Here is a 12,558-nt window from a genome sequence, read left to right on the forward strand (position 1 = left end):
ATCCGGGCTTGGTGAGACCCATGACCCGCAAAAATTGTTGTTTGATTATGAAAGAGTTTCACAAATAAATGAGATGTTATAACCCATTTAAAGACTATCTGGGTTTGGTAAGACCCATACCCGTGATTTCGGGTCAAATGCATGAGAAGTCTCCATTTAAAAATCAAGCAATCTGGTGGCTCTAGAGAATGGGGGACAACCTGAGAGCGACACGTGTATATATATATGTATATAATAAGTAATAAAATGATAAAGGCTTTTTTAACAATAAAAATTACAATAAAGTCTTTATTTAAAAAAAATAAAACAAATATTATTATATAAATTATCTAATTATAATTTATAGTTTAAATATTTTAATTATAAATATATTTTATAAATAACTAGATTATATTATTTATTATTTACAATCTTATTTAAAAGTAATCTTTATAAATAATAATAAATTAAATAATTTATTATTTCATAAAACACACCCGAGCTTAATTAAATCCCGAATCCTTATAGGATCCATCTTTAATTCATGTTTCCACAATCATTCTTATCTAGGGTCGTTTATTGGTAATCCTTGAAGTGCGTGATACCATATCTTTCGTATCAATTCGTTTCTCTTACTTAACTGATAAAGTGAGTTACTCATTACCCTAATTTTACTCATTTTCAATTGTTTTGGAGACATGTGTGTATCATATAGTATTTACATATTATTTAGTATAATCATTAGCAAACTGTTAATCCTTGTGTTCATATCAATTATTTGTCTAACGTGATATATGTCTATTTCCTTATTTGAACGCATTTGGAGAGATCCATCATAATCACATTAATAGTATGAACATATGACTGTCTTAGTAGCCAAAGCCCACTTTGCAAGGAAATGGTTTTACCGACACTTATAAATTGCTCGTTAGGTTGGTTGTATATCTCACAAAGGACAGTTTTGCTCTTTTTATATTATGTTGTATTTAACTGACTGATGCTTTACTCACTCATCCTTGTGTTGACAAATCTACATTATTTTATACGCGCACGCATGTTTTCATTTGAATTAATTGCAAGTTGGTGTAGAACTTAGGGATGAATTATGCTAGAAGAAACCTATCAAGATTTAATTTAACTTTGAAATTGAATTTATATTGATGCTTTTATTTCTATGTACTTTGTTTATTTGAATTATTTGGACTTTTTGAATTTAAATACATAGATATTGTCACTTTTAAATATTTCATGATAGTACCTTGAGTGTTGTGAACAATTAGTTCGTTCCCCGGCATTTTCACCTTAGGTTGGGGTGCGACAAATACGACACACTTGGTGATTCATGAACGTTTGGTTTCAAACAAAATTTCATTTCATGAATTAATGAATTTCAATTTCAGGAATATATATTCATGATTTTGCACTACATTTCTATACACCCACTATGCTATTACATTATGCGACATTTCATTTAACTAATATGTTTTCCTTTTCGTGTCTCATAGTATGTCTTCCTGTCGCCCCCATCATCGCTCCGGTAACTCCAGTCGATGCTCAGTAAATTTGGATCGTCGCATGGCCGCCTAAATTGCTAAGGATATGAAGACAATAATTCCTAACCTCTTGACCCAGATTCTAACTATCAATGTTTCCTCTTCGAGCACTGCTTCCTAGGGGCGGAGGATGCCATTGTGATCCTCCAGTGGTTTGAAAGCATGGAGAGAGTTTTTCTCCATTGTGAATTCCCCTTGGGTAAGAAGACGAACTTTTCTTTGAGTGTCTTCAACAAGAAAGCATTAACTTGGCGGAACAGTGTGAAAGACACGAAGGGTGCGGAAACGCCATGGCTTTGCCATGGAAGGAGTTAAATATACTCATTCTCTACTGTTTCTGGCCCAAACACGAGCTTCAATGATTGGAAACCGAGTTTTGGAGTTGAAACAAAATAGTTGCGACAACTCCACCTACACCAACCACTTCAATGAACTAAGTCTCTTAGTTCCTCATTTGGTTACTCTGCTTTCGCGAGCGATTGACAAGTACATTGATGGCCCTGATACTAATCTAAGACACCGTTTAGGTCGAGATCCTAATAGCTTAACTGATGCCATCTTACTTAAGGCTACCTTCTCGGAAAACCATGTTAGAGCCAGGACTTTAACGCGGATGGATGCCAAGAAAGCAACCGAAATGCCTACGACCTAACCTTAAAATGAAGTCAAAGTCGAGACCTCGTCAAACCCTAACCATTAGTCCAATCAACCACAACAAGCGTAAGAACTACGCTTTTGACTCAAACCACACCACCCCAAACTCAAGCCAATGCACCAATTGGCCTCCTTAGCCATATCCTCAACGCATGCCATGAACTCATGTGTGCCCAACCCAATACCTACAAACCTCCTCGTGTTTCCTAGGCTATTCCCCAAACCTTATATTACATCTTTTGTGTAACTCATACTTCAAGCTCAACCCACCATTAGAGCTTGTTGCAATTGTGGCAACCCTAGCCATTTTCGTAATGCGTGCCCAAGACTCGTACATGTTAATTAAGTTCAAACATACTCAACTCAAGCCAACCAATTTCAAGCAAACCAAACTCAAACCTATTAGACCTAAACTTCTCATGCCCAAGTCTATCAACCCAAGGTGATGGTCGGTTATTTTATATATATATATATATATATATAAATATATATATATATATATATTCCCATACTTAATTATTTATTTCTAGCCATTTATTGCATGAACTTTGGTACTTCATAACTGTTTGTTATATTTCAGGTCACAAGTGATTAATGGAGCTATTTTGTACCTGTACAAGTATGGAATGAGGACCCGGGATGACCAGCAAGCGAAATGAGACAAGAAATGAAGAATGCTTGTGAGAAGACCCATCGCGCTACGTGAAGGGATGGAAGATTGTCCATCGTGATATGCGATGGACTTTTCATAATAATTGTTGACTTTTGGTTCATCGCGATACGCGATGGATCTGGAAAGACCCCATCACGATACGCGATGGGTGTTAAAATGGGATTTTTTGGGTTTGATATATTATAATGTTTTGACAACCCTAAGATTATTATTGACGTTCCAGAGCAGCTTTCAGTGCTTGAAAGGCCTTTTCCATCCTTCCGAATCATTCAAAGATTATCCATTTGGCTTACATTATCATAATTGAAGATCTTTCAATGTCGAGGTGCGGCTAATCTTCTCAAATCATTTACGGGATGTAGAGTAATGTATTTTTCAGTTTTCTCATGTGTTAAAGAACAAAGTAATTTTAGTTGTCTTTGATTAATCGATAATTATGATGTTTGACATTATTGTGCAGTCAGTCGGTTTAGGTTTATTTCGATCAGAATGATTTGTTTGCCATTTGTTGTGATACTTGCTTATAGGGTTGTTTGATTAGTTTGAATATGATGAAGCATACAATTGCCCTTAATGAGTCACACTGGCAGGGACTTTTTGTAATAATTAACCATTCAGATGTTTTTCTGTTTGGAACCAAATAGTCTGAAGTTTGAATGAATTAGATGTAAACAAACAGCCCCAAAGTGTTACATGTTTACTCAATGATCTAGTGGTGGAATGGTTAGGGAGGGACTTGATATTCCATGTGACTCAGTTTCGGTTCCTGGTGTTGGGTTCGTTGGCCTTGTTTGCCTAGTTTATTATTTGAAGTACAAAGGGCATACAAGTGTAGGGTGGCCAGACCGAAGCTCGACCCGATTTGGATTTCTTGTTGAATAAGATGCAAACCCTAGATTAATCTCTCTATATATGATTGTTACGTACTTGTAATCGTTGTCACCTAATAATGAATATAAGAACAGTTTAGACCGAACCACGTTAAATCCTCGTGTTCGTTTATTGCTTCCATGTGTGTGTGTTCAGTTTGTATGTGCGTTTAATCCTAACAAGTGGTATCTAGAGCTTAGGTTCGGATCACACGAAGAACACTTTGAACCATCGGAGTTGCCGCCAAACCTTCCGGGCGCCGTTGGGTTTCGCGACTGTGGATGTGCCGGTAGTTCCGCCGCCACTAGGATTGTTATCGCCGACCAGTGGTTTTATTCAGGTTAGGTTATTTTTATTAAAAAGAAAATTTATCATAGGATCACTACCTGTTTATTATTGCCGCAAGAGATCCGACGAAAAAAGAAAACCTCGTGACCCAGGAATGTGGTTTCCTATTTAGTGGGAGACCTAGTTTTTTATTTGGACCACACATAGGGCAGGAGGCCCACTACGTTTTAGTTGTAAAATCAATTTTTTTTTGGGGGGGTGAGGGGTGGGGGGAGAGCATTTGGAATAATGAGGGTTGTTTTTTTTGTTTGGGATTACCATGTAATAACAAAAGTAATAATATCAATAATATATATTGGGTGGAGACCCTATTTTGCAAAGAACGAGCCAAGAACAGTTGAATTAAGATCCTATTTTTGTTTAAGAACAGTCGTCATGTCAGATAAAATCGTTTAAAGAAACGGAGAACCATTGCCAACCGTGTTTGTCAGGTTTTTTCGTTTCAATTTAAAGTTCAGTTTCTGATTTTCAGTTCGTTATATCGCTGCGTTTAAATAGGTAAATTTTTTTACGGAGTCCAGTAGAACAGCTGTTAAGTTCAGGCACGTTCCATTGTTGCGTATGTCTCTGTTTTTTATCCAGATTTTTTATTGTCATAGAAGATGACGGAAAGGTTTCGATGCAGAAGTTTGACGGGAAGAAGTTTGATTGGTGGAAGATGCAGATTGAGGCACTACTTTGTTAGAAAGACTTGTGTAGTGCTTGAGGATGAAAAACCAGAAAAGTTGTCAGATGAAGATTGGAAGAAGTTAGACAAGAAGGCTAGGGCTTGTATTACTCTGTCATTGTCGGAAGATGTGGTATTTAACATGATGAAAGACACCACGGCATGTGGTATGATTGAGGCACTATCCAACATGTATGAGAAGCCTTCATCAGCGAATAAGGTCTATCTTATCCGATAGCTAGTGACAACAAGAATGGAAGAGGGTGGGTAAGTTACAACGCATATTAATAATCTTAATTCGATTCTCTCCCGCTTAGTGTCGATCAACATTAAGTTTGATGATGAATTTCAAGGTCTGTTGTTATTATCCTCTTTACCCGACAGTTGATCCCAAACAGTGATTGTGGTTTGTAGTTCTTCTATAAAAATTACTTTTGATAGGATTCGGGATTTGATTCTTGGAGAAGATTTAAGACGTAGAAGTTCAGGTGAATCATCAAGTAATATATTAGACACATGAGTTAGAGGTAGGGAAGAACAACGAGGTTATGGGAGAAAGAAGAGGAGTCAGTCTAAGACTCATAAACATATTGAATGCTGGGGTTGTAAAGAGAATGGGCACTTCAGGCCTCAGTGTCCGAATGGTAAGAAAGAGGTGAACGTTACAGAAGACGACACATATGACAAGGTCACTAGTGATGAGGCTTTAGTTTGTAGTGTTGAGAGTATCGTTTTTGATTGAGTGATGGATTTTGGTGCATCGTTTCATTCCACTCACTGTAGTGGAACGATGAAGAATAAAAAGTTTGGAGATTTTGGGAAAGTTCGACTTGCAAACGATGATATTTTAGAGGTTACGGGTATGGGAGATGTTGATATGATAACTTATGTCAGTATCTCTTGGACTTTGAAATATGTGAGGGTTATTCCATGTTTGAAGAAACGTTTGATTTCAGTTGGGCAGTTGGATTACCAAGGGCACGATGTTAAGTTCGAGAATGGGTGGTGGAAGGTAGTCAAAGGGAATCTCGAGTTTGCTCGTGGCAAGAAAATGGGTTCGTTGTATATGGTCGATATGTAACCGAATAGAGTGGATCCAGTTTTGGTGAAAGACAAAGTCTGGTTCACAGAATCTCGTGGGCAAAAGAAGGTTCAGTTTGCAAGTAATAAACCCATAGCCAAAGTGAAGATTCAAGATGAACGAGCTAGGAAGGTTGAATCAGCCGGAGGACATCGTGACAGTGAGAGCACAGGTCTTGTTTCAGTTACAGTAGTAGATTAAGAAAACCAGTATTCCAGTTGTAAAAGTCTCTCCAGTGGATTACTTGCTGAATATGGGGAGTGTTTGCTCTCAGGATATCTCAGGATCCGGTAGTTCGTTACAATGGGAGCCGGTAGGTACAGAGAACGGGTCAGGCGCAGTTTCAGTCGTGACTGACATGTTGGAGCTCTGGGGAGCTTCAACGGGCCTTTAGGTTAATTGATGAGAAGGCGATGGCAACTAGAAGATGTTTAATTTTCGGAGAACGGGTCAGCCGCAGTTTCAGTCATGATTGACATGTTGGAGCTCTGGGGAGCTTCAACGGGCCTTTAGGTTAATTGATGAGAAGACGATGGCAACTAGAAGATGTTTAATTTTCGAATTACAGAAGTACAATTAGGAGTGCAGACGAGTGTGCTCAAGGCCTTCGAGTGGAAGATTGTTGGGTTCGTAGGCCTTGTTGGCCCGATTTATTATTTGAAGTACAAAAGACAGACATGTGTAGGGTGGTCAAACCGAAGCCCGTCCTAGTTTAGATTTCTTGTTGAATAAGATGCAAACCCTAGATTAATATATATATATATATATATATATATTGATTTCTTTTGAGAACAGTTTTGAGTTTTAAGAACTTGTAAAAACTCAACGTAACAATTTTTTTTTTTTTTACACATGTGTAATACGTAAGTGTAAGTAATGTACAAAAAATTACCGTAATTTTTTACACACCGAATCGACTTTTTACACATGTGTAACTAAAGTTTAAACTTGTGTAATCAACAAAAATCTTTATTCTCTCTCCTGATTTATTTTTTAATCAAATTTAATCTCAGTCACATATTTTAACTCATTTAATTAAATGTGTGGTCCAAAATTGAATTATTAAAGTTTTTACAACTCATCAAGTTCTCAAAATATCTCTCCCCTATATATATATATATATATATATATATATATATGATCAAGATCATGTGTGAACTATTTTGAAATTAAGAACTTTGAGAACCATTTTGGAGCATAAAAAACCCAAAAATAAAAAAAAATCATAAAACAAAAAAAAACACAAAAATGAAAAAAGTAAAAAACCAAAATTCTTAATTATTATCCTGGTTTCATAATTATAAAAAAACATCTCGGTTTAGCTAAATTATACACATATGTATAATATGTACATACATGGTTTTTATACACATATGTACAATTTAAGGTAAATGATAATGTACATATATGTACATTACGTAACTAAAGATTAAATGAAATTATACACATGTGTATAATACGAAGTTGTTTTTTTAATTTTAAAGCCGGAATGAAATATAAGAATTTTGTTTTTTACTTTTTAAATTTTTTTGTTTTATAATTTTTTAAAATATTTTTTAAAGGTTTATTTTCTGGCTCAAAATGGTTTTTAAAGTTCTCAATTTTCAAAGACTTCTCTTAGGATTTTTTCCATATATATATATATATATATATGATTGTTTTGTACTTGTAATCGTTGTCGTTACTTAATAAAGAATATCTAGTTGTCACTCGTGGACGTAGGCCAGTTTAGACCGAACCACGTTAAATCCTCGTGTTTGTTTATTGCTTTCGTGTGTGTGTTCGGTTTGTGTGTGCGTTTAATCCTAACACATGACCCTATCATTTAGGTTTGGCGGCACCGAGTGATGATGACAGATTGGGCGAGTAAGCAGCATTCGCTAGTTGGATCATTGAACCGAACGTGTTTTATCTTACTACACTGTCGTGCCTGCGTGTGAGTATTCATGAGCATTGGCCTTAGGTGTTGATTTTCTCCGAATCAAAAGACGAAATAAGCTCATTTGAAGAATTCGTTGACCCGTTAAAAAAAGACACGGTATTGGAACTTGGAAGTTAATCAGTGATTTCTTAGAAGACAGAATTACAAATTTTGTCCTTTAAACAAAGCCAATTTACGGTTCGTGTCTTTTTTTTAGTTTCTTTGCAGGCGGTGTACTTTAAACTTTCTTTTTCTACATGTTATGTCCTTTACGCTAACTGGGTTAGAAAAATCCAGTTAAATATCCTTACGTGAGACGCATGTGCTAGGCATGTGAGGGCAACATAGAAATTTCATACCTTAATATAATACTATAGTAATAATAAACTTAAAATGAAATTAAAAGACTCATGCCCCCCTATGGCCCCACCATGGCATCATCTTATCACCAAACACCCTCAGTCCATTGTCTTCAATCTTCATCACCATCAAAACAGAAGATCATCATCGCCATTATCTTATTTGTTACCACAGCCACCAACTGCAACCCTATCTGCACCCACCTCACCTGATTTTCCTCAACATCTATAAACCTTAATCAAACCAACACACAAATCGGGTTAATTTAGGTGTTCATGTTGGGTTTGGGTGTGTTGACGCCGGAGTTGTAGGTTCAAGCGGCGGCAGTCGAGAGGGTATGGAGGTGGTGAAAGGCCCAAATCACCGTTGCAGATCTGTGAAAATGGGTGTGTTGACGCCGGAGTTACAAGTTCAAGCGACGGCAGTCGAAAGGGTATGGAGGTGGTGAAAGCCCCAAATCACCGTTGCATATCTGTGAAAAATGAAAACCTACGAGCTACCTAGATGGTAGTTATAAATCTGTGAAATCCCAAAAATCGTCGGAATCTTCCAATGAATTCCCGGCGTGACGGTGGTGGCGGTGGACCTTTGCAGTTGGTGATGAAAAGAATGACGATGTTCTTTTCATGGTTGCAGGGAATGCATATGAAAAGACCAAAAATGTTTTTGTTTGTAGGTATAGACGAAAAGACCAATATGCCCTCACATGTGGGTTTTTCTAACCCAGTTAACGTAAAAGACATGACGTGTAGGAAAAAAAGTATAAAGTGGCGACAAAATTTGTAATACAGTCTTGTTTGAATTGAATAAAAGTGAGGCCGATAATCAAGAAACTTTAAAGTAAACCATTTTAGACGCGCATTCTATTGTATTGGGCGGGTCAAACCAATATTTTGCAGAGTGGTGCAGGTGCTTGCTGAAGATCCATGGTGCCCTAGGCTCCTCTCATCCCCATGGCTCGGTAACCCAACTTTCTTTTCTTTGAGTTTCTTGATTATCTTTAACTCTTATTTATTATAAGTTTTGGATGCGGTTTCTTTACGCCTTGACCAAAACCCATTTGTTCAAGCTTGCCGTCTTGTGTGATTTTTAATGCCTCATGTTACTATATTGTCATTAGGGTTTTACTGTATCATGTAGAAAGCTTTTTATTTGTTCATGGCCTTGATACTACCATTCAAGATAAACATCTGATTAAATGCTTCTGTATCGTATAAATACCATTCAAGTAAAACTGGGTAGTACCATTGACATCTTAACAGCCATTGAGGCCATTGACTTTTATCCCTCTGACTGTCATCAATGCATTTAATTATGTGGAATATTTTTTTTGTGAATTTTAATTGTTTGGGATTCTTATCTACATTATGTTTTCATATAATAATTAATAATCCTTCATTCTGAAAAAATGCAGACCGTCATGGTTGGTGGATAGCAATCGAATTGCAACAAAGATTAGAAGTGCCTCCGGTTCATGTGACCCTGAAAACATCAATTGGAAAAGCAATCCCACAAAAGCATGCCCAAACTGCCACCATATAGTCGACAACAGTGATGTGAGTTTCTTTATTTTTGCATTATGACGTGTTTTAGACTGGTGTACTAACTCTACCACGATAAACATAAAAACATTTCTGTTTCTAGGTTAATCAAGCATGGCCAGGGTTGCCCCGAGGGGTTAAATTTGACCCCTTGGATCAAGAAATTATGTGGCATTTACTTGCTAAAAGTGGTTCAAGTGGCTTCCAACCTCACCCGTTTATTGATGAGTTTATTCCAACGGTTGAACAAGATGATGGAATCTGTTACACTCATCCTCAAAAGCTACCTGGTACTAAATAAACATGCTTCTTTATAGTTTCTTCAGTATGATAATATGTACTTTTCATGTAACATGAGTCTTTTTTATGTTGTATTAGGGGTCCAGCAAGACGGAAGTGTATCTCACTTCTTTCACAGAGCCATCAAGGCCTACAACACTGGAACCAGGAAACGCCGTAAGATACACGGTGATGATTTTGGGGATTTCCGTTGGCATAAAACGGGTCGAACCAAACCCGTTGTTTTAGACGGGGTTCAACAGGGGTGTAAGAAAATTATGGTTCTTTATGTAAGCCCGGTAAAAGGTGGGAAAGCTGAAAAGACAAATTGGGTTATGCACCAATATCATTTGGGAACAGGGGAAGATGAAAAAGAAGGCGAATATGTGATTTCAAAAATATTTTATCAGCAACAGCTTCAGTCAAAGGCAAATGGAAAAGATGAAGAGATTGTAGTTGCAGACTTTGACTTTCCTGTTGTAAAAGCTGACCCTGTCACCCCTAAGTCTGTGACCACTGAACCACCTCGTGCTGAGCGGCGGGTCCCAGAAACGGTGGGTCTTGAACAAGAGCCTGCTGAGCTTCTTGCAGATCCTGGTCAGGTATTTTATCTTGTAGAATATTGATTTTGCAAGAATTGAAGATGTACAACGACAAAATATTCTGATTATTATTTTCAATGTAGCATGAGATGGAGCCCGTGTACGAGGCTGAGGTTGAAACTTCTGGCGGGAAGCTTGGTGATCGTGAAGATGATATGACTAATGAAAATCCTGTTTTTGAGAAACCGGGAGATAATAATGACAGTCAAGGTGGTGAAGAATCAAAATGGTGGGATAGTGAGTCACAATATATACTAAATTCACAACTTGTGGAAGGGCTTTCTTTGTGTGACGAGTTTCTACAAAGTCAATCTCCTCAAAGAGGCGTTGAAAATGAAAAACAAGAATCAACTGGGAAGCCGCGTCTTGCAGATTATGCTCATTTAGGGCCAGAAAATCTGAAGAAGGATTTAGAAGCATGTCGAGATTTGGTTCTTGATCCTGCAAATTTGGAACTTGATACGCCACCTGATTTCCGGTTGAGCCAGCTTGTAAGTATTTTTATTTTTTTTAACTATCAATTGTTGTAAAATGATGGAATTGAGATGTTGTGATGGTTTTGCAGGAATTTGAATCACAGGATAGTTTCATTGCATGGGGAGGGTGTAAGTGATGGTTTTTGTGTTGTTTAACATCTACAATTCATCCAGATGCAAACACTGTATGTTGCCACTGCATGTCTTTTTTGTGAAAACTATTGTATGCCATGTTCTGAAACTAACATTGGATGAATTGAGATGGTACTTTATCTTTTGTTTGGGAGTAATTGCTTATGTGATATGATTATGATTGAATGAAAAGAGTGTCACCACATGCATATTACCATCTCACTTTTCAACCATTTCACTTGTCAAGGATGTATTTTGATGTGTGACCCTGTTTCGAGAACTATATGTAATCCTCTTTGTCTGATCAAGATTCAACTCCTTTGAAAAACTGTTCGAGAAAGACCTTTCTTCCATTAAGATTGAGTTCCCCTTTATTATAAGACCAACCCACCCGGAGTCCTTTCTTAGCAGATTACGATGCGCGTCCTTAACAGGTGAAGCAATTGTCCCTATACTGCCATTTTTCAAATATAAATATGCATTCATTTTTTATTATAAACTATCCTTGTTATCATTCAATTCTTATTTAAATGGCTGACATATTGCATATTAACATTTAATCGTCTGTAGTTGACCATTGATTTAAGGGTCAATAATCTAGTAGGTTTGTAAAATCAAGCGGTTCGGTGTAGTTTAAATCAAACTAAAAGTATTTCATTCATACGATGGTGAAAGCAAACAGTTGGAAACTAGGAGTTCTGGATGTTGGGTGTTTGCGGAAGTGGGTTCAGGAGGTCTAGACATCGGGGAAGGTCGGCAGTTTGGTTTAAAGGCCTTTCATTCCAGGTTCACTTTACTAGTCTTCTCAGCTCCAATAAAAAAACAAACGTATAAGAATAAGTAAACACACATAAGATATTACAGTACCTCTTTATAAACTACAAAAAAGAACTTGATATAAATCAAAGCCGCTTATTAACTCATCTAACATAAATCTAGCTAAAATTACTATTCTACTCTTTACTTTCGTTTGAATATATGATCACATTTATAATCTCTTTTGATGATTTTTTTAATAATTATAAATGTGTATCTACTAGCATGACTACCCGCGCGTTGCTGCGGAGTTTTATCGCCACTTTTAACATACTTTTTTAAAGGATGATTAAGTAATTGTAATCTTAATAAAAAATTAGATTGAAATATATAGAATATTGATCATAAAAGCATTATATTCACCAATCTGCATCTTTAACATCAATATGCATCTTTAACATGCTGTTCACATGTGCAGTGTTAGTGTGCTTTTTTTTAAAAAAAAAAAATTCTTCCTGTAATATTTTCACATGTATTATAAATTATAAAGAGAGAAAAAAATATTTTATTGAGTCGTTTGATTAAAAATATATTTACTCTTGATTCCTAAAACTACAATTGAAATAGTTTTAGCGTTTTAATTCTTTGTCATGTGTTGCATGAATA

At 36.5% G+C, this 12,558-nt stretch overlaps 1 protein-coding gene across 1 annotated transcript; it reads left to right on the top strand.

Moving 5' to 3' along the window:
• Positions 1–9,056: 9,056 nt before the first annotated feature.
• On the top strand, positions 9,057–11,189 carry LOC143584352 (SUPPRESSOR OF GAMMA RESPONSE 1-like). The gene is made up of 6 exons (XM_077066428.1): positions 9,057–9,067; positions 9,521–9,662; positions 9,751–9,937; positions 10,026–10,528; positions 10,612–11,019; positions 11,094–11,189. Exons 1-6 carry the CDS (start codon positions 9,060–9,062, stop codon positions 11,139–11,141), a joined length of 1,296 nt encoding a protein of 431 aa, XP_076922543.1. The 5' UTR covers positions 9,057–9,059; the 3' UTR covers positions 11,142–11,189.
• The last annotated feature ends 1,369 nt before the right edge of the window (positions 11,190–12,558 follow it).

The sequence above is a fragment of the Bidens hawaiensis genome, unplaced genomic scaffold (assembly GCF_021521415.1).
Source record: "Bidens hawaiensis isolate Kalapana, Puna unplaced genomic scaffold, B.hawaiensis_p1.1 tig00033108_1, whole genome shotgun sequence".
NCBI classification, from domain to species: domain Eukaryota; kingdom Viridiplantae; phylum Streptophyta; class Magnoliopsida; order Asterales; family Asteraceae; genus Bidens; species Bidens hawaiensis.